At 56.8% G+C, this 22,697-nt stretch overlaps 5 protein-coding genes across 5 annotated transcripts; 3 read left to right on the forward strand and 2 right to left on the reverse strand.

The window, feature by feature from the left end:
* Positions 1–1,472: 1,472 nt before the first annotated feature.
* On the forward strand, positions 1,473–3,605 carry GLRG_00519 (IQ calmodulin-binding domain-containing protein; the record flags this gene model as incomplete). The annotated part of the gene is made up of 1 exon (XM_008091204.1): positions 1,473–3,605. One exon carries the CDS (start codon positions 1,473–1,475, stop codon positions 3,603–3,605), a length of 2,133 nt encoding a protein of 710 aa, XP_008089395.1.
* A 3,581-nt stretch (positions 3,606–7,186) lies between these two features.
* On the forward strand, positions 7,187–9,051 carry GLRG_00520 (uncharacterized protein; the record flags this gene model as incomplete). The annotated part of the gene is made up of 2 exons (XM_008091205.1): positions 7,187–7,871; positions 7,988–9,051. The coding sequence occupies 2 exons, from the start codon at positions 7,187–7,189 to the stop codon at positions 9,049–9,051; spliced, it is 1,749 nt and encodes a 582-aa protein (XP_008089396.1).
* A 907-nt stretch (positions 9,052–9,958) lies between these two features.
* Positions 9,959–14,707, forward strand: GLRG_00521 (uncharacterized protein; the record flags this gene model as incomplete). The annotated part of the gene is made up of 2 exons (XM_008091206.1): positions 9,959–13,645; positions 13,730–14,707. The coding sequence occupies 2 exons, from the start codon at positions 9,959–9,961 to the stop codon at positions 14,705–14,707; spliced, it is 4,665 nt and encodes a 1,554-aa protein (XP_008089397.1).
* A 1,698-nt stretch (positions 14,708–16,405) lies between these two features.
* GLRG_00522 (cation diffusion facilitator family transporter) lies at positions 16,406–18,246 on the reverse strand (the record flags this gene model as incomplete). Its single annotated transcript, XM_008091207.1, has 3 exons — positions 16,406–17,914; positions 17,980–18,063; positions 18,121–18,246. The coding sequence occupies 3 exons, from the start codon at positions 18,244–18,246 to the stop codon at positions 16,406–16,408; spliced, it is 1,719 nt and encodes a 572-aa protein (XP_008089398.1).
* Positions 18,247–22,285: 4,039 nt separating this feature from the next.
* On the reverse strand, positions 22,286–22,697 carry GLRG_00523 (uncharacterized protein; the record flags this gene model as incomplete). Its single annotated transcript, XM_008091208.1, has 2 exons — positions 22,286–22,452; positions 22,571–22,697. 2 exons carry the CDS (start codon positions 22,695–22,697, stop codon positions 22,286–22,288), a joined length of 294 nt encoding a protein of 97 aa, XP_008089399.1.

The raw sequence follows: 22,697 nt of genomic DNA on the forward strand, positions 1-22,697 counted from the left end.
AGGTAAACCGCGTCTGCGCAAGCGGAATCGGCAACCCCGGTTAGCTCGCGGCCTTTATTCCCGGGTTTCCCAACTCCAAGGGATGTTGTGTATCGCCCAGGCGTTCAACAGATGTCGGTCAGCATACACGGATCTGGTGAACATTTACGTGGCAGAAACCGTCCAAATAGTATTTTGTAAGTTTTCTTCAATAGCAGCTGTGGTCCGAAGAGCTCACCTGCAGCGTGAACTTACGCTACTTGGACTCGAACGATTGGCTGTGCTTAAGAGGTAAACTCAACCGGACAGTTAGCCCCCCTGTCCTCCCGAGGATTACCTGGGCAGCCAGGCAGGCAGCCAGTTCAGCCGGTCAGCGGACTCTAAGGGTCCAAAAGGGGACTTGTCCACCGTTACTTCGGGACAAGCCCCGTATCAATACGTACTAGGTATGGCAATGCCAGAACGAGTACTCCGTATTAATAAGAGTCAAAAAGCCTCTAGTGATTGATTGTATCTGTTAACGGACCCCGCGGTTTGCATGCTGCGACGGCGTCTTGACGTATAACTGCCCTCATTAAGGGCTCTTGGCCGCAGAGAGGATGAAGACGGTCCTGTACGCGCTGTCAGCGGGGCACATGCGCGGCTCCGAGCTGTCCCGTTGAACGGCTGGCGGGCTCTACTCAGCCGCTATCTTGGTCTGCCAGTCTTGTTACGATACGTCACCGCCAACAACTGGGCTGAGCACCACCGCAACCTTGCAACTCGTCCCGTCCCTCCCTGGATACTTGACAACTTGGCGGTGCTCTCGCCCCCAGGCTTGTCTTGCCCGCAAGCATGGCTCCCCTCGCATGGCATTTGTTGTTCCTCCTTGCTGGACCGCACTAAGCACTCTGTTCGCAATTGCCCAGACGTAGCCGAGATCCCGATCAAAAAGAGGATCTGAGTGGCGCCCCATGACCACAACCGCAGTATATTATCGACCGACTGTTTCCTCCTATCGGTGCCAGTTCCTGAGTCTCACTCAGCCTCTTTTATTCTTCTTTCTATTCCTCTTGGAAAAATATATCCAGAACTTGCCATCATCCCCGGAGACGTGGTAAACCATATGTGCTTACTTACTCCCACACTATATTTTATGGCTCTTTCCCTTCACATGCCCATGTCGTTTGACTCCATCCAGTCATCCACCACACTACTACTCTCATCATCTGGACGAACCCAACACCGCTACCGCTGATAATAAGCACGCCGTCGACACGTCCAAACTGAGGAAACAACAACAACTGGACCCGGCAACGACGGCAACCGGCACGGCGGCTCTATCACATGGTTGTTTGAAACATTCAAACGAAACCCTGGGAAAAGAGTATAAAACAAAAGATACAAAAAAAAAAAAACCGTGCCCAATGCCTGCGTCCATCAGCTCCCGGGCCAGGTCCCTGTCCCTACTCTTTCATCATAACCAGGTGGACCCCGCAATAACACCGGCAGCCATGACGAAACCCAACCGCCACGAGCTCGACAACCTGCCAGTTCCTGCTGAGCAACCTTACACTGGCGGCGCCGCAGTCTCCTCTGCTACTGCTACTGCTGCTGCTGCTCATGCGCCTGGACCCCAAAAGTCCCCTCTTCTTCACTACCACGTTCCCTGCGCCGCCAACGTTATTACCCCGCCGGCCAGTCCCCCCGTGCCGCCAAGTTCGCTCCAAGAGGACGATTCCCACTCCAACTTTTCCGCGACCGCCGTGACTGGCACAGCTGCAGCAACCCGCCCCTCCAGTGACGACACATGCTCGCTGGCGCAGTCGCAAACCAGCACCGCGTACAGTTCGCGCAGGGAATACATGGACAGCCTGGTGCCGCCGTCGCACGACGAGTTTGAAAAGATTGCTGAAGTGCAGCGCGCCCGCGAAGAGGAATTCAAGAAGAACAAGTCCAAACTGCGTTCCATGCAGACCCAACACCTCCACGACCACTTCCACACTCCCCGGCACTCCCAGGACGGCCATAAAGACGCCGCCGCCGCCGCCGCCGCCGCCGCCGCCGCCGTCGGGGACGAGGCACAATCCCAACCACAGTCGCAGTCACAGCCGGGGGCTGGAGGGCGCGAGAGGAGTGACAGCGACGCCATTAGTAGGGCTGCGGCGCTGATCCAACGGAACTACCGCGGGTACCGCGTGCGGCGAGAGATGCAGGGCCTGAGCCTCGACCCCTCGACGAGATGGGTATCGGCCATCGACGAGCTGCAGTTCCGCGAGCTCAACCGCCCGCGCGCAAAGAGCTCCGCCAGCGCGGCAGGGTTGGCCGCCGGCAACAGCGACCAGCACAGCGTGCTCTCGAGGGACTCGGAGGGGGGCATGAGCCGCCCGGCGACGGCGCGGGAGAACTGGAAGAAGGCGGCGACCATCGCGCGGCGCGCGGGCCACGACGACCTCGAGTCCGACTCGGACTCGTCCGCATCGTCGTCGGACCCCGAGGAGACGCCCGAGCACCGGGATGAGAAGAGGAGGCGCCGCGACGAGGCCGTCGCGCGGCGGAAGAAGGACTCCAAGATGATGGGGCTGCAGTACTTCCTCGAGATGGTCGACCTCAAGCACCGGTACGGCAGCAACCTGCGCGTGTACCACGAGGAGTGGAAGAAGACGGACACGAACGAGAACTTCTTCTACTGGCTCGACCACGGCGGCGGACGCAACGTCGAGATGGAGGCGTGCCCGCGCGACCGCCTTGAGAGGGAGCAGGTGCGGTACCTGTCGCGCGAGGAGAGACAGTACTACCTGGTACAGGTGGACGACGAGGGGCGGCTGTGCTGGGCCAAGAACGGCGCGCGCATCGACACGACCGAGGCGTACAAGGACAGCATCCACGGCATTGTGCCCGCCGACGACCCGACGCCCGCCTGGTCGCAGAACAAGCTGCCACCGCCTCCCGACTCGGGCAACCACAACGACGACGGCAACGACGATGAAGACGACGACAGCCGGTCCGAGTCCTCGGTGGAGTCGGCGCTGGAGGCGGACCGCGCGGCCAAGTACGCGACGCCGGAGCTCGACGGCGCGACGGGGGTGCGCAAGGTGTCGCACATCTCGGCGGCGACCGTCTTCAACAAGCTGCTGCGCAAGTCGGTCAAGAAGAACACGTGGATCTTCGTGGCGGACACTAGCTTCCGGCTGTACGTGGGGATCAAGTCGTCGGGGGCGTTCCAGCACTCGAGCTTCCTGCAGGGCAGCCGCATCTCGTCGGCCGGGCTCATCAAGATCAAGGACGGGCGGCTGTCGAGCCTGTCGCCGCTGAGCGGGCACTACCGGCCGCCGGCGTCCAACTTCCGCGCCTTCGTGCGGAACCTCAAGGACGCCGGCGTCGACACGTCGCACGTGAGCATCTCCAAGTCGTACGCCGTGCTGGTCGGGCTCGAGGTGTACGTCAAGACGCGCCAGAAGGGCAAGCGGACGCTGGAGAGGGCCACACGCAAGAAGGACAAGATCGTGTCGCCCGAGGCGGCCCGCCGCCGCGAGGAGGCCGAGCGGGACAAGTCCGAGAGCGCGGCGCGGGAGCGCGAGGTGCTCGAGAGGGAGGCCGAGGAGCGCGAGGAGATCGAGCGGCGGCCCGGCTCATGCGGAAACTGAACCTCGCGCCGCAGGTGCCGGCGGGCCAGAGGGGGTCCGAGGGGGGGCCGGCGTTGGAGCCGCTGGCGGAGGAGAGGACGCCGGAGACGGCGGCCACCAGCGGGGGACCCGGGGCTTAGACAATCCCAAGGTGTTGCCGATGAGTGGTGGTTTTTTTTTTTTTTTTGGTTTTTTTTTTTACTGCGACAGTTTGTTATACCCCCTTCTTCCTTTCCACCTTTCCCCCGCTTTGGACGTTTTTATTTTACTTATTAACACTGCACTCGCTGGGCCGGCTGGCTGGCAGGGTTTCATCACTTTTTATTCTTATTATTTGTAAACAGAAGCCTTCGTCCCGAGCGTGTAGAAACGGGGGGGATAAAAGGTAAATTGCAATGTCTAATGAAATGCTCAAGAGAAGACGGTGGCGATATGAACCACCCCCTTTCCCCCTTCCCCAAGCAAGTCTCGTGCCCCCCCTGGCGGTCCTATTTGTCGGGCCCTGTCGTGTCCTGCCCGCGTTGCTGCTGTCTACGAAAGGTCAGTTCGCGCTCTCGGGCCTGCGTCTTGTAGAGCATGGCACCTCCCGGGAAAAGAAAGTCAGCTAGGAGGGGGTTCCTAGGACGTTTGTGATGTCGTAGCTGGCATCGCGAGAAGCGCCACCATTCGGCACCGCAAGGACAGAACCGGAGGTGGCTTCCTGTCCGATATCGGGCCCTCCACGGCGGTGACAGAAACGGCTTGCCTCCGTCGGGAGGACGAGGATAGACGCACATGGACGCAATCAGGACGGGTGATGCCCTCCCCTAAAGGTAGGGGGCTATGAACTATATATGCCATGGGTGCTGATATTCCATTGAGAGATAGCAACGTGATTCACTGTTTACCTTGGTGCCTGGGCGCCTTTCAGCGCGAGTTCTTCATCTTAGGCCACCAGACTATGCAGGTCCCATCGGGAACAACCTTCGTTACCTCAAGGGACCCGGGCTCATCGCAGGTACACCATGAGAAGACGGTACCATTGAACTGCGCGCCAGTCTACTCCAAAAAGGGGAAGAAAAGGAGACGCCCGAGTATCTGCAGCTCCGAGTTCGAGATGCATACACACAATTCCAGGTTTGCATGCCGCATTTCTCCCGACTTCAGCAAGGAAAGGATAGCAAGCCGACGAGGACGGGTTTTGGGGTGCGTGAACTAGTACATCGAGACGTCGACGGGACAGCAGGCAACCTGGATGACAACGCGGCCGGGATAGTATTCGGAAGCTCCTGGTGGCGACGAAGCAGTGGCCGTTGTCATGGTTTCGTATGGAGACGGCGTGGTCGAAGGGGTTGTCGAGGCCCTGGCGGCGCTTGTTGAAGACGCGCTGAGAGAGGGTGCGAGGTTGAAGAAGTGGCGTCTCGAAGCGTGCTGGTCCAAGGTACGGTGGGACGTGGGTCAAGGACGCAGGGGTCGAGGAGGATGTCGAGGTTGCCCGATCGGCAGGTACCAAGACAGAGCCGGAGACTTGGGTTGCCGACATCTCAAGCGAAGAAGCCCGGGTCGTCGCCTCCGGCAGCAACATTTCCCGTGACAGTCATGGTGTTCTCTCACTGGTGCGCAGCTTCAAGCAATGCAGAACGCGCTGCCGAGCATCGCTCCCATGTTGTAGTTGGGGCTTTAGTCTCGTGGGCTTGGCTGGTCCGAGACTCACCACTTTGACCAACTTGACGTTGGAGTAAAGTTGACTCAGGGTCGTCTGGCATGCCGTCTGCAATCCTTGGACTATCTGACGATACGTTTTGACCGGGGGCCCTGTACCCAATCTGAACTTCTGACCGTCTCTATATTGTAGTTTGCTGGATGAATCCTCTGATCTTAGGACGACCGTTGCCACCGTGATTCTTCACCGTTACCGTAAATTCCACTCTTTGCTGCCCCTCTTCCAAGTCTCTCTTGTATGGCGCGAGCTCCCACTGAACGGCCTTGTGTGAATCGTCCCGGGGCGAGAGGCTGTGATTGCGCACTCGTGTAATGTCTGTACGAAGGCGACGGCAACCCACGGGTGTGATGTGTGATCCAATATGCTAACCCAGCCAGTGGCCCCGGAATTGTAAGCCTCCATACAAGGGTCTAGTAGGTGTTACGAGAGTTCACAGTCGCACACTCGTCAGGATCGAACCGCCGGCTACGAAGATACGAGAGGATTCGGCTCTCCTGGCGAATCATCCCAGTACAGCTGGGATCGTTGCCTACCAGGAGCGCTCTCGTCATCCCGTTTTGCTCCAATATTCGTCACTCATGTCCCAAACAACTTCCCTTTCCGAGGAGTCTCTGCAGCTGACAGCACTGCGAGAGAACACCCACGGACGTACACTGAGAAGTCAATGAAGAAGTTGGGGGGAAAAAAACCCCCCAGGCTCCGGATTCGTCACCGTAGGTGGCAATAGAGATGCCCATGTCGAGAAACCAAAGCCAGCTGCCGGCCAAGAATTGTCTGGCAAATCTCAATCTTCTTTTTGGCTTGTAGTCAGTCGCATCGGGTTTAGGTGCTGTTCGGGGGACCCGACAGATATCAACCGTGTCAATGTCCGCCTCAAGTTGTGTGATTAGCAAGGATCGAAACCAAGCAGTCAGTCGACTTGCTTGGGCTGTCGTCTCGCCGCCAGGCACCGGCTGATCAAACCGCAAGCCCGACGGTTGCGGATGTGCGATGTGTACCAGGGTGGCAGTGGTCAAGTTGGTTTCGAGCGTCAGAATACTCAACGTACCAATCCGGTTCAAGAAAGGGACAGAAGAAACGCGGCGGGAGGACGGTGATAGACGGCGAGTTGCGCCCCAGAGTCATCAACTTCATGTCGTTGAGCCCGCCGGCTTTCTGGTCGCGCCCCTGGCGGGGAAAAGGTACACTCGGGACGCGACGCTTCAAGGGACGACATGACTCCCAAAGGGGATTAACCCCCTATACAGATTCCATGCCAGCTTGGCGGTGTGCTATAATAGTCGAGGCTAGCTGTTGTTGAGTTCCGCTCCGTTAATGCGTTGACATGGACGGCACTGGATTCAGGGGGCGGCAGCGTCGGCAGCTGGCCATGTAGGACGACGCCTCCTGCTTCGTTTGTCTTGGGAGGGAAGAAAGGGAGGAAAGACGAGGTACATGATATCCCACCAACGTTAGCCGAAACTGGATGTACCACGGCGCGCACATACCCATTCCCCCCGGCAGGCAGCGCAACTAAGTCACTGCCCACCTCGCAGCAGCCACTGTTTTCAGCAAAGGCAGGCATTCCCCGTGGGCGGATGCAAACACTGGTCAGGCACCTTGCTGACCAGGAGAGTGAAAGACGCGACCAGTAAGGCACAGTGCATCTGGTCCTTCAGTGGCCTGGACAGAGAGAACACGAGCTGACGGTGGCGCCTTCCCCCCCCCCAAAATGCCGCCAGAAGGCCACTTCCCGCATCGCATCAACGACGACGACACCGTGACAGACACTGCGACCGAGAACAAGACGGCGGAGACTGCGAGGGGGGCAAAAAAAAATAAAAAATCCTCAATCGACACCATCAATCGCCCTCGCTACGATCCGACGGGACAACAATGAATGGCTATTCAATCTTCGCCAATGGCCTCCGTCACGCGCTCCACCAGGAGGGCGACGAACACTGAAGGCCTCGTCCAGCAGCAGCTTCACCCGGTGCCCATCCCACGCCCCCATCACCATCCCGTCCAGGCCTTCGCTACCAACACGAACACGGCGACGCGCGCCGCCAATAGCCCCCAAAACGTCAACACCTACCATCATTCCATACCCGGTCGCACCAAGCGCCAGCTCGACTCGCCCGACAACCTCGTCGATTTCAATCACCAGAAACCCAAGCGACCGAGGACCAGCATCGAGATCCTCATTAGGCCTGCCCCGTCGCCCGCGAGACCTGCCGACGCCAACGCGACCACCCCCAACGTCACCGCGACTCCGCAACCGACCACCACGACAACGCCTCGACCGCCCGGCCCCCTAACAAAGACTACGCCCAAATCAGCACCCCAACACGTCGCGACAGTGCATCCCCCCAATCCCACCCCGCTTCCCGCCAGCAACGATGCTTCTCACTTGACCAAACACCAAGAAAAGGTCATCAACGGTATTAAACACGAGCTGGACCGCCTGCAGCCCCGCCAGGTAGATACCCACACAAAGGAGGGGGGTCGCAAACTACGATCCCAGGAGGCCACTCGCTTCAAGAGCGAACTGTCGGCCTACTTCTCCGAGTACGATGAGGTCATTGGGAATGAGCCCAAGGAACAGCGTATGTGCTGCCCTCTCCTTCTCCTTCTCCTTTTTTTCTTTTCTTTTTTCTTTTGCTTTCTTGCTGGTCTCGCCCGCAACCTCGCCTCGTTCGCTTGCTGACACCTTTCCTTTCAGAACTCTTCACTATAGATACCCCGATAGTCATTTTTGACTCGAACCCCATACGCCACCAGTCAGTCGCCTGGCATCGACATCTGGGCACCTCCGCAGAATCCAAAGCCATACATGATGGCCCAGCAAGTTTGCCAGAGGGGCACCAGGTGCCAGTGCGTGGCTACGGCGATGCTTTGTTTGACGAGCTCGTCGATGCCCAGCGCATAGATTTTGATTTCCTGGGCATCTCCCATAAAAGAGAACCCGTCGAGGATCCTCTCCCCGATGCAACCTTTGTTTCAGCCCACAAGAGGGCGGAAAGACTGGAAAAGTCCATCCGCAACACGGAAAGGGGCCGGGCCCAGCATGAAAAGGACCAGATTGCCCGCCTGCTCGACGGCCTTCAAGGCCACGACTGGTTGCGAGTCATGGGTGTCAGTGGTGTGACGGAGACGAGGAAGAAGCAGTTCGAGCCGGCGCGGCAGCATTTTGTCAAAGGCTGTCAGGCGATTCTCGACAAGTTCCGTCAGTGGAGCCTGGAAGAAAAACGTCGCAAGGCCGAGAAAGACCGCGCTGTGGCCGAGAAGGCAGAGGCGGAAGACTCATCCGAGGACCGGTCACCTATGGAGTCCGCAAGCGGCGAGGAAGCTGCTCAGGAAGATGGGCGTAGTGGCGATATCAGTGACGGGGACCCTCCGGGCTCTGATGATGATGACGACGACGACGACGACGACGGTGACAGTGACGACGATGGCGACTCAGTGACCCAACAGCTTCGCGAAGAAGCCAAAGCAAAGTCGGGCGCGTCGAGGAACAGCAGGAAGCGCCTGCGAGTCACACCACAACCTCGGCCCCCGCCAAAGCCTGAACCCCCAAGGGAGTTCAAGTCGTTCTTCAAGAAGAGGTACGAAAGGGACGCCGCCTTGCATCGGCACAGGCGTACCGGCCGCAAGGTGGTGGCGTGGGGACACCCTGTACCAGAGATGCCCGAGGCGGATTTCAATCTTCCTGAAGAGTTTCGCGACGAGGAGACGCTGAGAGTGCATGCGAGGAAGAAGCGTCGTGATCGCCGAGGTCGGCACTGAGGAGTTTTGCTCAACTACCGGCTATGTGTTTGAGATACCTGGATTGTCCTGCGGCGGCATCTTGCACTGCATCGGCTTGGCGTGATGCTGTTATTTGTACCATTATCATATGTAGACTGCTGGGTGGCATGGCTAAAGAACAAGCGTTTGATTTTGTTCCAACTAAGAAAACGAAACTCATCAACGGCATGAGGCTGGCTGATGTAGTCCTGGAAGTTGTGCCAATCAGTGTAGGTGGGACGGGCTTTGCCGAGAAACGTCAATCTGGAGTCGTCGTCAGTCCTTCAAAGTGCGGTTCGGTGCATGATAACGGTTAGCTTGGGCATGGGAAGGAGCTTTGTGAGCTCAACCAAGAGTCGCGCCTTCCTTGCTGGTGAATTCCGTTGGCTTACGTAACATGGGTCCAACCAGACCCGCCCAACAGGCAGGCGCCGCAAGAGCCAAGGTGGGCTCGGGCAGCTCCATCTCCAGTCGCGGGCGAACGAGCCGTGGGACGCGCTGACCTTGGGAGGCCTGAACCGTACCAGCTGCTGTCGACCCTCAGTTTTTGTGTTTGGTCGCAGCAGAAACTTCGCTCGGCTTCGCACCACTCACCTCGTCGCCAGTCGGAGAAAAGACATATTTTTAATATTTTGAGAAGCTGCCTATCGGTCTTTTCCCCCGAGCACAAACAATCCCGACCGGCGCCTTCCACGACCGAATCCCAGCCTCGCGACCATCGACTACGACAGGATGGTTGAGACCCTTGACGAATCCCGCACCTGAGAAACTCGCGCCGGCGCACCTTCCTCGATCGTACCCGCCGACCTCACACTCGCCGAAAAGGCCTTGAAAGACTCGAGCGACTCTGTCTTGTCGCTTGACGTCGGTCCGCGACGCAACCCTCCCGAGCGCAAACTAAGCAAACATGAGCGCCATCGAGGCCGCTGCGGCGGCGGCCGCCGCTGTCGACGAAGTCATCGCCAGTGATTCCGAGGATGACCTACCTCCTCTGAAAGATGAGCCGCCCTACCCTTACTTTGTCCTCAAGCAAGATGTCGAGATCGAGGTGAACTTCCGATCGAAGCGGATCCAAGGGAAGTCCCATATCACGTTTGGCTTGGTGTCCGGCGCCCTCTCCCAGCTCGACGAGCTCGCCATTGATGCGCGGCAATCCGAAATCGATGTCAACAACATCACCATCATCGCCCTAAAAGATCAGATACCCGTCGGCCCGACGAAACAAGTTTCAGCCACGTACACGGATCCGTATAAGCTACTGGATTACCCCGAATACTACAACTGGAACGCTTCACATCACGACCTACGAAAGATCCGGATGCGCCCTCTCATGCACACCCGACGGAACGACGTGCCCGCCGAGAATAGAGAACTCGTTGGCTGTACGCCCGTCGACGGCGCTTTACGGGTCAATCTCCGAGAAGCGAAGAAGAGCAAGGACACCAAGGAAGTCAAGGAAGAACCGGCGGCATCAGGAGCAGGTGTGGCCAAACGACCGCTGCTCAAGATACGTGTCTCGAGCGTTCTGCCGAATGAAGCCGTAGAAAGCGAGCTGGCGGGCTCACGAGAGTTCCGAGTCACAATACCCTTCAAGACTAAACTTGTTAGGGATGGTTTCCAGTTCGTTGGTGTCGATCCTGGCGACCTCAGATATCCACACGCCTTTACCCGGCATTCGATCGAACCGGGGACGGCGTCGTGCATCTTCCCGTGCATCGACGACCCTGGCCAACTCCCGACCTGGACGATGGCTGTCAAGGTTCCTCGAACGCTAGGCGATGCGCTCTGGCAGCCTTTGGCCACGCAAAGAGCAAACGGCAACGCAAACAATCAGCGGGACCGCGGGCTCGCAAATCAGTCCAGGGCCGACAGAGACTTCGCCCTGACCGAGGAAGACAAGCTCCTGGAGATGACGGTGGTGTGCTCTGGGAGCCTCTCGGACGAGATTGTGGACCCGGAAGACGAACGGAAGAAAATTATGACCTTTGACCTCGACAAGCGGGTCGCAGTCCAGAAGATCGGCTTCGCAGTCGGTCCTTTTGAGCATGTTGACCTCTTCTCGGACTTCCGCACGGAAGAGAACGACGAGAAACTAGGCGGAAGCGCTCTCAAGATTCATGGTTACTGCCTCCCGGGAAGAGCCGCCGAGGTCCAGAACACCTGCGCGGCGCTAGCTGCCGCCGCCGACTTCTTCACACTCACGTTTGCCCGGTTCCCCTTTGAAAGCTACAAGCTGTGCTTCCTCGACGACATGGCCGAAGATACCGTGGCTTTGCAATCGCTCTCCTTCGTCAGCACTCGTCTGTTGTTCCCCGAGGACGTGATTGACCCGGAAGTCGACGTCACAAGGCAGCTGGTGTACAGCTTGGCGTCGCAATGGAGCGGAATCAACCTTTTCCCCAACACTAGGAGAGATCTCTGGGTCGTTATCGGCATTGCTTACTACATGACTGATCTCTTCTTGAAAAAGCTGTGTGGCAACAACGACTACAGGTTCCGCATGAAGACAATGTCCGATAAGCTGGTGACGGTGGATATCAAGCGGCCTTCACTGCACGAACTCGGTCACATCCTGCACCTCGGAGATTTCGAAATGGAATTCATGGCACTCAAGGCGCCTCTGGTGCTCTTCATTTTGGATAAGCGCCTGATGAAGGCACCTGCCCAGACCAATCTCACCCGCATCATCTCGCGAATCCTTTATAAGGCAAACATTGGGGAGAAACAGAGCGAGTGGATCATCAACACAGAGTCCTTCCAGAGGGTCTGTGAAAAGAACGCTAGAAATAAGCTTGAGGCGTTCTGGGCTCAGTGGGTATATGGTTCTGGGTGCCCGAGGTTCGATGTTTTCCAGCGGTTTAATAAGAAGCGACTGTGCGTTGAGATGACGATTCGGCAAGTCCAGGACAAGGCTCTGAGCGAGGCGGAAGTTCTGAAAAAGACCGAATTCCTCCGCGCGATCAAAGAGAAGGCCAACGGCGTCCATGTCGATGCAGCGATGGGTCTCTTTACAGGGCCCATGACGATCAGAATCCACGAAGCCGACGGCACGCCCTACGAACACATAGTAGAAATTCGCGAGGACGCTGCCAAGGCGGCCAAGTTCGAGATTCCGTATAACACCAAGTACAAGCGACTCAAGCGGAAGAGGAGGGCAACGGAGAAGCTAAGCGCGCAGTCTGCTGCGGACCCTGACAACAACGAAGAGGCGCTCTTGTACTGTCTGGGAGACGTTCTGACGAGCCCGGAAGACATGAGAAAATGGGAGTTCTCCGAGTGGGAGCCTGACATCGAAAAGGCCATGGACCAAGAGTCTTACGAGTGGATCCGGATGGATGCCGATTTCGAGTGGGCCTGCGAAATGAAGACGAACCTCCAGAGCTACATGTACGTGTCCCAGCTCCAGCAAGATAGGGACGTCGTGGCACAGCAGGACTCGATGCTGTATCTGAAGAAGAGTCCTCCCCATCCGCTCGTTTCGACCTTCCTCACGAGAACCCTCGTCGATCGCCGGTACTTCCACGGTGTCAGAACCATGGCCGCCGATATGCTGTATCATCACGCCACGGAAAAGGTCGCCATGGCAGGCATGACCCATCTTATGAGGGCTTTCACGGAGCTCTTCTGCTACCCGGACTCTGCGACGCCTCGGCCGAACGACTTCTCGGACAAGAAGCAGTATCTTGTGCAAAGCGCACTCCCCATGGCCATCGCCAAGGTCCGGGACTCCAACGGCAAATGCCCCGAGCCGGCCCGGCGGCTGCTTCTGAACCAGGTCCAATTCAACAACAACGCTAACAACCCGTACTCGGACCACTTCTACGTCGCGAAGCTCCTGGAGGCCCTGGCCCACAGCCTGATCCCGGAGAAACGACGGGACGCAGGTGATTCCATGGATCTGGACACATCAGCTGAGGAGAGCAGCTTCCTAGAAGAGGCCATTGTCGAGATCGACCGCTTCCGGAGGATGGATGAGTGGGCCAACTCCTACCAAAACATCTGGACCACTACTGCCCTCGAATGTAGACGGAAGCTCATGAAGGCGGGCGTGATTCCCAAAAGCGCGTTGGACTTTATACAGTACCTACAGGACGATACATGCGATCTCGTGCGAGTCAAGGCGTTTGAGGCTCTCGTGGATCTCGGTTACATGATGGAATTGCCCATCTTCCGCCTGATCGTCTCTGTGATGAGCACCGACAGGTCCCCGTTTGTGCGAGACAAGCTCCTGAAGATTTTCTGCACGGGTTTGGCAAGCCTTGCCTTTGGCGAGCAATCCCGGGCGAAGCCTGCCCCTGTGGCCGCCAATAGCGGGGAGCTCACCATTGTTAATAACACCGAGGGTGAGACGCAAGAGCGGCGCAAGCAATTCGCCAGGAAGCAAGACATTAATGTTGCGCTTGCGGCCCTGCGAGCGGAGATGGAGGAGCAATACGCAGAGCAAGAGCGGCTTATGATGAAGGCAATCTGGAAGGCTCTTGATTCCAGGGTGATTGGCCGGGCTGAGAAGATCATGCTTATTGAGCTGTGCGGCGCCATGTTCGATGCTGCTGACCGGTGGACGGTTACGATGAAATATCCCAAACGGTGGAGAGTCAGCCGTCCCGTTCAGCGTCACCCAGGCAGGGCAAGTATACCGCCGTCCGATTTGTCCTACTTTTGCTAACGCTTCTGCCAGAACATGATCCACTTCAAGTCTTTTTACAAGACGGCAATCGAACCCCCTCAGAAGGTCAAGGAGAAGGAGCCCGAACCGCCAGTTCGACCGCCCGAACCCAAGCGTCTGATTGTGAACATGAAGAGTGGCGCCGCCAAACCCATCAAACAAGCACCCCCCGCCCCACGGCCTGTCTCTGCTGCCCCTCGCCCTTCCCCGGCCCCGGCTGTGCAATCCCCAGCCCCTTCTGCGGCACCGTCGCCGGTTCCGCGAGAGGCAGACTCCATCGTGGCCCACTCGGTCGCCAAGTCGTCCACACCAAAGCCATCCACTGGAAAGCCTTTCTCATCCGCACCCAAGCCGCTGACCACGAAGCCTACCGTCACCAAGCCAAGCGTTTCGAAGCCCGGAGTGGTAAAGCCTGGAGTATCGAAGCCTGTTATGTCCTCGGTGTCTTCGTCGCTACATCAAAGCGCACGCTCGACCCCTCAGGCGACTCCCGAGCCAAGCAGCAGCAGCAGTAGCACCAACAAGTTGCAGAAGAGACCTCGACCTGACAAGGTCCCGGGAGTGGACGACGCGTCGCCTGTTCTCAAGAAACCGAAGTTGAGTATTCGACCCGACGGCACAGTTGTGAAGAAACGGAGGATGTTCAGGTTTAAGCACCCCAATCTCCGGCAGATTCTCAAGAAGGCCGGCGTCAAGAACATGGGCCCCGTCCGAGACCCGTCCCTGCTGAAGAACCGCAAGCCCGGGTATCCGCTGAGCGCTCGCGCGTCTCCGGCCGGATCACCAGCTCCTACGCCGTCCGAGAGCATCAATGCGAAGCCCGCTCGGAAGCCTCTGCCCGGTGGTCCCTCGGCGGCTAGCCCTTCGCCGGGTCCGGCATCACTGCCACCCAAGCCTCCGCCGCAGGCATCTCCGCCGTCCGCCGAGGGTCAAGCCCCCAAGAAGGTCAAGCTCGTCATCAAAAAGCCGTCTTCTTCGCAGCCAAAATGAGCAGAACTCGCGATGCCCTCCGTGAAGACGTAGTGGGAGACCACGGATTGAAGACAGGGCGGTGTTCAAGTCACAAAGCCATTTTATTAAGGGGTCTCACAGATTGGTCTTTTTTTCTTTTCTTCTTTTCGTTCGATGCTTACCATCTTGTCTCCGAGACATGGCGGCATCAACCATCCACCAGGCGTTTTTATTGGTTTGAGAGATCACGAGAGGAGGCATCCGTTGGCAGCGGATATAAATCACTATCAACAGCAGGCTTCTTCTGGCATTCAAGGAGGGTAGAGAAACAAAATCAATAGGGGAAAAAAAGGGAAAGGGGCGGGTTGCGAGAGCGAGCGGAAGAAGCGCGACAAGGAGTCTAGAAAAGACGGCCGTCAAAGAGCGACTTCTGTGCAGGATTGTAAGAGAGAAAAGCCAGCCAGCCATTTTTTAGCCCAAGCAAGAGAAACCCCCAATCGTAATGATACCTTGGACCCGAGCGGGCCCAGTGCGGTGCATCATCATCGCCTTGCTCGAGCCTCGTATATTAATATCCCGCCGGTTTTTATCAGAAGCCACCTGTCCCCCCTTGTCTTGTCTGCTCACTGGGACCTGGGTACGTACCCAAGACGGGTCCCTCGTGGGGGAAGGGGGGTTTCTCACTGGTAACACGATAATGCCAGAATAGACATGAAACAAGACATCACGGCGGGAGAAACACGGTACAGATGCTATGATGCCCTCATACTTGACACGATACACGATGAATCAAATGTCTTTCTGAATGAGACTGACAGTTAGTTGCCCATCTGGGGGGGCTGCTGTGTGGAGAAAAGAAACAGGCCGGTCTCCCATACTTACACACCACTTTTCCGACCTTTCCATTAGTATAAACCATGTTGTATTGCTACAATATACCTGAAAAAAGCATACATTACGCCAAATATACTCTATTAAGTTGTTGAACCGGGGGGTGGGGCGCAAGGTTGTCCTCGAAAAAGCGCCGGTCGGCGAAACGTCCGGATGGGGGGGACAAGTGTCCGTGGCTCTCGGCTCCGCGCCAACTGCCGAGCCGGGAGGGAGTTTGTCCGTGACATGGCCCTGGCCAGCAGTTTGTTCGACAGTGTTGGGCGGTTGATTCATGTAAGCAAAACGTGGTAAAAACAAGGGACTTAATGATGTAATTTTGTTTTCATTGCTTCCTCTCTGTTTCGTATGGTTGTACATGCTCTACGCTTTAGCAAACCTCCTCACCCGTCTCTATGGTAAAGTTGCCTTGACGATGTTCTACAAAAAAAAAGAAAAAAAGAAAGAAAAAAAGAGAGAGAGCCGCATCAATGAGAAACAAAGAGGCAAGGGAAGAAAAAGAAAAAAAGAAAGAGATCAAAGTGGAACAAGTCAACTGACGGCCCGAATTGTGTGGTAATGATGTCTCCCAGATTTCCGTGGTGAAACCCGTTTCCTGGACCCGAACCGGAAACCCAAAACCCGCTCCCTGGATTCAAGAATGTGGACAGCGGTTTATCCACTCCACTCCGTCTTTACCCAGTCCATAACGCCAAGTCTTTTGGTGATTGCAAAGCAGTCGCGACAAATAAGGAGAAAACCTCGCCTGTTTGGTTGATGGCAATGAAGAAAAGCCCGATCCTAATCAAGATGTACGCGTGCTCCTGGAAAATGAGACATTAAAGGAGGAGCCGCTCGCCAAAGTTGGCATTAGTGCGAGTGCGAGTGACCGTTGCCATGATCATGGCTGTGGTCATGGTCGTGGCCGTGGCCGTCGTGGCTGTGGACGGACTGGCTGCCAAGGCTACCGGCAACCGTCGACTCGGAGCAGCAGCCGCCGGCCGCGCAGTTGTCGACGCACTCCAGCAGGCAGGTCTGCTTCGGTGAGCCGACAGAGCCGTTGCCGTCGTATTGGACCATCTGCTCCTCCTCGTGGTGGTGCTCGTCGTCTCCGCAGAACTCGGGCTGGATGGTGGCCGCGTGAATGCCGTAAGCGTGGAGGCACTTGCGGGCGCGCTTGGCGAGCTCCATGTACTTCTCGCCGCCCTCGGCGGAGATTGGGAAATTGACGTGAACGTGCAGGGAGGCGACGATTTTGGTGTCGGACAACTGCCAGATGTGGACGTGGTGGCAGCTGAGGACGCCGGGCAGGTTCTGGATATCCTCGCGGACCTCCTGGAGGTCGATGTTGTCGGGGGTGGCCTGGAGGAGAACCTTGGAGGTCGCCTTGGTAAGGGGGATGGCGGACTTGAGAATGATGAGTGTGATGAACAGCGAGACGGCAGGGTCGGCGTAGAAGCGGCCGGGCCAGTTGGTCAGCCAGATGATGAGGGCAGTAACAATGACACCAACGTTGCCGAGAGCGTCACCGATGACGTGGAGGACCATGGCGTTCATGCCCATATCGGCGTGGTTGTGGCCGTGGCCGCCAGACACCTTCTTGCGCTCCTTGTTGTGGTTGTGCTCGTGGTGAAGGCTGGACTCGCGTCTCGGGCGCTTGGCGGCGGCGCGACCGCGGTGGCCGCCATCGATCATGTAGGTTTGCTTGTTATCATTGGACTTGAGCAGAGGGGACTCCTCGTTAGGCTCGCCATCCTCGACAACAGTCTCGTCGACCTCGCTCTCGCTGGCCGACTCCAGATTGTCGGGCTGGGACCGGCTGGCGTCGATGATCTCCTGTCGGAAGCTCGAAGGGTGGATGCTGATATCCTCAATGCTAGTGAGGCGCGAGTGGTGGCGGGAGCTGGTTCTGCGGCGGTCATGACTCTTGGAGGTGGAGGAGGCATGGCTTGGGGCGCGACCGGAAGGATCAGAGTCTCGCTCAAACCTTATGCGACGAGACGTGTCGGGACCGGCGGTGGCTCTAGCGACGATGGCCTCGGGGTAGAGGTCGCCAACGTTGCCGCTGTCGTTGTTGGCGGCGGCGCCCGCCAAGTTGGCGCGGCCTTCCTCGGCAGCGTGTTCGTCGGAGTGGGCGTGGGCATGTTCGCCGTGGTCGTGGGAGTGATCGTCACCGTGGGAGTGGCCGTGACCGCCGAGGACGAAGAAGCCGACGAGGTTCGAGGCGAGACCGAAGGAACCAACGATAAGAATCAGCTGGGGGTTGTCGATCTGGGGAGGGTCGAAGAATCGGCTAATGGCCTCGAGGATGATGGAAACGCAGAGGGCAATCAGGAAGACGGCGTTGAAGAAGGCGCCGAGGATCTCGGCTCGCAGCCACTGGACGAGGAAGTCAGCCCGCGTCAAATTTGGCCAAGGGGGCAGGGAGGGAAGGTGTGACGTACTCCGTACGAATACTTGTCGGTGGTTGCCTTACTGGCCACAGAGACGGCCCAGAGTCCGACACACAGGGAAATGATGTCGTTGAGCTACGTCGGTTAGCAATGCGTCGTCGCACACCACAACGACGACAGAGCAGGACGTACCATGTGGAAGGCGTCCGCAGTAAGGGCTAGCGACTTGACAAGCAAACCGACAATCAGCTCGACGAGGAAGAAGACGACATCGATGGCCAGCATGATGCTGATACGCGTCGACTTTGACCACGCCATGACGGGCGATTGCCGACGTTGGTCGCGGGACGACGGATAAGAAAAGAAAAAAGAAAGAAAAAAAAAGTGAATCCTGTGTATGAATGAGGTCGAGCCAGTGAGCAATTGTGGTGAAAGTCAGAGTCGCTGTCACCCTGTGAGGTGAGGATGCGCAGGTCGGGGTGGGAATGGGCGGAGGGAAGAAGGGAGGGGGGGGCGGAAGAGGAGAGAGAGAGAGAGAGATGCGCGGAGGGGCGTTGTCGGAATGACGATTATTTTTGTATGTATCCGTATCCGTACCGTTGCATGGCAAAGACTAAGTTTTTTTTGGCCAAAGGTCAGCGGGTCGAGGGGACGGAGAAGGACTGATTGATTGTGGCGCTATGCTCCTGGGACGGAGGAGGAAGGGGCGATGATTAATTGCCGATCATCGGTTGTCAAGCAAACGAACGGCAGCGCGTCTTTTCTTTCCAGCTTTACAGAGAGAGCCAGACCTAGGTACTTTATCTATAGTACTGATACTTGTGCTTGTTGTTTGACGATGCCGAGTGCCACTATAAGTATCCGTACCGGAGGTTTTTTTTCTTCTTCTTCTTTTCTTTTCTTTTTCTTATTCGGCAGAGCTGGAACAACAACAGTCGCACACTTTTGGAGGCCGACGGGGAAGGAAAAACAAGAGATGAAAAGATGAAAACAAAAAGATGGGAACACGGCCGGACGCAAAGACCGCACGATGCGCAGTGACAGCAACGGCAGTTTTGCAACATGTTGCCGCATGTTGCAGGGTTGCAGAGTTGCAATGTTGCAGTGTTGAAGTGTCAGTACAGGTTGGCCACTGTATCATGTAGTACTAAACATGGTCTTCTTTTTCCTTTTCTCTCTCCCTCTTCTCGTTCCGCTTCCCTTGCTTGCCACTCACTAGGTAGATGCTACCTACTGTTCGTCAACGTTGGTTGGATCATATCCCTATCCCTATGCATGTCTTGCTGGCGGAGAATAGTGTTGCATGTGCTAGCTGCTCCCAGCACGCAAAAAAAAAGTAAGAAAGAACTAGGTAGGGGGAGGCGAACAGGAACAGCAACAGGGAGTTGACAGGCCAAAGAGCTTTTGGATGGCGTGGTCTTTCCTCGACGATGCGCAGGGAGTCCTTTTTTCCCCCCTGTGGCAGCAACGCGCGTTGAGAGAGAACAAAGTGCACCTACCTCCTCTGCAGCTTTTACTTTCCCTGACAAACGCAAGGCACCCGAGGATCCATCCCTTTGGGACAAAAGCATCGCTGCCTTGAGTATGTACCTGATGTAGTTCCGTACGTAGATAGGTACCTACCTACCTAGGTTCAAGCATGCATATGATTGAGGCAAAGCAAGGTACCTCCTAGCTAAGTACGTAAATAGTGGTGTAGCACCTGCTGTCCCGGGCGGTCGTATAAGTAAGGTAGGTAGGTATGAACGCCATCGGTCCTCCGCTCCAGCCAACCTACCTATCTAACCGTGTAGGTACCTCTAAGTCATCATCTTCGGCAGGTGGTAGGTATTAGTACTCCGTACATGTCCCGTAATAGGTACCAGGGCACTCCGCAGAGCTTGCGCCTTCCTCCCAAGTGCACGTTCATAGTAGTGTATCCGCACTGGTGTACTACATAGTACGCGCTAGACGGCTACGATGCAGCATTATTAAAGGCTTTTTTCCCGGCACCATCCAACGCACCCCTTCTGCACGTTTTGTGGTTCGGATGCGTCCAACTGATGCAGTCTGGCGGGGTGCGAGACAGTTTCCCCCTTGACACCATTGGTGAGATCTGCCAATTGACGCATCAGACGTGCGCGAAACTTTCCCCCACCGGCCAACCTGTCTCTTTAATTATTCCTTCGCCTGTGTACGGCTGGACCTGTGCGTTGGCCTGGCCTACCCCTGGGCCCTAGGCATGGAGCTAAGTAAGTGCAGCCGGTTCGGGTCCGAGTATCGTCGCAGTGAGAACACAGTAAGACCGGCTCGGACTATCAAAACTCGTCGGGGTGCCCTCGTGCCACTCTTTGGACATCTGTCGACACTCACCCTCTCGTCTATCCTACCCTAGCCCGGTTTCGCCCCCTTTTCATCCGACTTCGAGCCCGACTGGACATCCCCCCTTGTGCTCCATCCGCTCGGTTGCGATACCCGCTCATTCCGGCCGGCCTGACCGGGGGCCCGTTGTGGACCTTGCCCCTCTCGGGACCTGTTAACTAAACCTTTTCACGACATCTTCCTGGGGGGGACCGACGTCAAACCCTCATCTCCAGGCATGCTCGCTTGGACGAGGCAGTTACGGAATCCGGCAAATGCCTCGCCCACTTCGTCCACTACGTCTCTTCTCGGATGGCCCATTATTCTCGATAGCCGTGGAGGGCTTGTCAGCGCCGTTTTGGCCATCTGATTATGTTGTGAATCCCATCTTGCCGGGATTGCAGAGACTTCATTCCCTCTTGCCTCAAACGTTTTTATCGTCTTCCGCTGTTCTGGAGGAATGGCGTCCAAAGCTTGGGTTCTCGGCCGAGTGGCGTTCATCCCATCTGTGATCCGGAAGATTACGCCAAATCTCAGGGCTGAGGGCTATTGCTGATCTGCTGCTACTGCCCCGGCGTCGGGCAGGCAGCATTGATTTCCCGACAAGTTCCTGTTACTAACGAACACGACCAGGACGGCAGCATACCTGAACATCATCGTCAGCACTATTCGATCCCGTGTCGGGCGCGGCATCTTACGTCGCTGTCGCCGCAAATATCTCCGCTCACTTCGCGCTCGTCATCGTACCCACGCCTAACGAAAACACGGTGATAAAGGCGCATATTATTCCGAGCTTCGCGCCCTACGCCGTCACGTAGGAAAAGCCTATAATAGCTCTGATGAGCAAGATCGCCGCGAGTATTGTGCTGATGATACCTACCGCTATTGTAATTGACTATTCCTTGTACCGGCGTATGCCATAGCGCCTGTCGCCCGGCGAGTTGTGCCTCCCTAGCTAGTAATTACGGAGCGCTTCTGAGAGGTAGTCTCGCTCAACGAGCGCTTTCAGCGACGCCAGATCTTGTCCGTCGTCGAGATAGCCCTTCGCCTTGCCGGGCTGTAGCCCGTCATTTTCGACCTTGATGGTCGAGTGACATGGACTCATGATACTCCTCCAGCTTCTTCCTCACCTCAGTCGCCGACGGCAAACAGCAGTTGACTCAACGCCAACATGCGTTTGGATATTGGAGTAATGGCGCTGACACTATTCGCGCCACAGTTGACTAAAGTATGGGAAGAAACTAAATTGTAGGTAGTTCCGGGAGCGTATGGTGAAAGAGCGTCAAGTCATCAAGAGCAGTCGGTGTTCTAATTCGAACCACGACAGTGTGATTTAGATACTTACACCGCGTTTCTTTGCAGCCGAGATGACCAAAGACTTCCTCAAGACGAGACGAGAGGCCACTTGGACTCTGCGACTAACGAGGACGACCTGCTCATTGCCAAGAGGTTGGAAAGTCGTAGACGCAAACGTTGGGAGAACACCAGGAGCAGCTCCGGCAACGGCTAAGAGCACAGAGTCCGAGCCACGGTGTATCCAGCGAGGGTCCGTTTCCAGCCGGGCTGGCGTCCAGGGTGATAGGTTTCTCCTCTTATATACGACTAACTTTCTTGGTTTCAAGGACCACCTCAGGCAGTAGGGGATCTTGGGCTATGGGAATATCAATTTCACTGTAGCAGACAAAGTGTAGGTAATGCTATCAATGCACAGTATATTCTACCTTCTGTTAGAGACGGGTCCGTGGGAGTTGAGTGTCACGCACACAGCTGGCATCATGTCGGGACCTTTAATTATGTTCGTCTCTCTTCAGGCGAACATACGTCTGGCTTGGTCTGAAATAGAACTCACTCGCACCTGTGTCTGCCAAAAAAGATGACTCTCATAAATGTGCCCACCAAAGAGCCCCAACGATGCAAGAGCCGTCACCTTTCAATATCTGCAGACGGCCGGGACACCGAACACCCCCCTCTCCCCCAACACCCGAACACACGAGACCTCTCAACCACCTCGCCTCGCTCAAACTCTCTCCTCTAGAGAGGCGGCAAGCAGCTGGTCGAACGGCGCGGATCGCCCGGCGACGGCGCGTTTCGCGCCTATGGAGTGCCGCTTGCATGCCAACGCCGCGCCGCATCTGCGATCCTCGCCTAGCGAGACCCCGCACTGGTGCTCGATGTCGACGGGGCCTGGAAGAGAGGAGAGCGGATCAGGTCAGCTGGGCGGGGCACAGGTAGGGTATACGAGATTTCGTTGTGTGTGAGAGAGTGAGAGAGTGAGAGAGAGAGAGAGAGAGTTCGGACGTACGCACACGTGGCTGGCGCCTCCTCGAAGTTTGTACTGCCGGTGCAATATCTGCGTCCTCGCAGGAAGGGGGGACCTTGGGGTCGCCCGCTACACGCACGTCGTCCTCCTCCGGGCGGGAGGGAGCCAT

The sequence above is a fragment of the Colletotrichum graminicola genome, assembly GCF_000149035.1.
Source record: "Colletotrichum graminicola M1.001 genomic scaffold supercont1.2, whole genome shotgun sequence".
NCBI classification, from domain to species: Eukaryota; Fungi; Ascomycota; class Sordariomycetes; order Glomerellales; family Glomerellaceae; genus Colletotrichum; species Colletotrichum graminicola.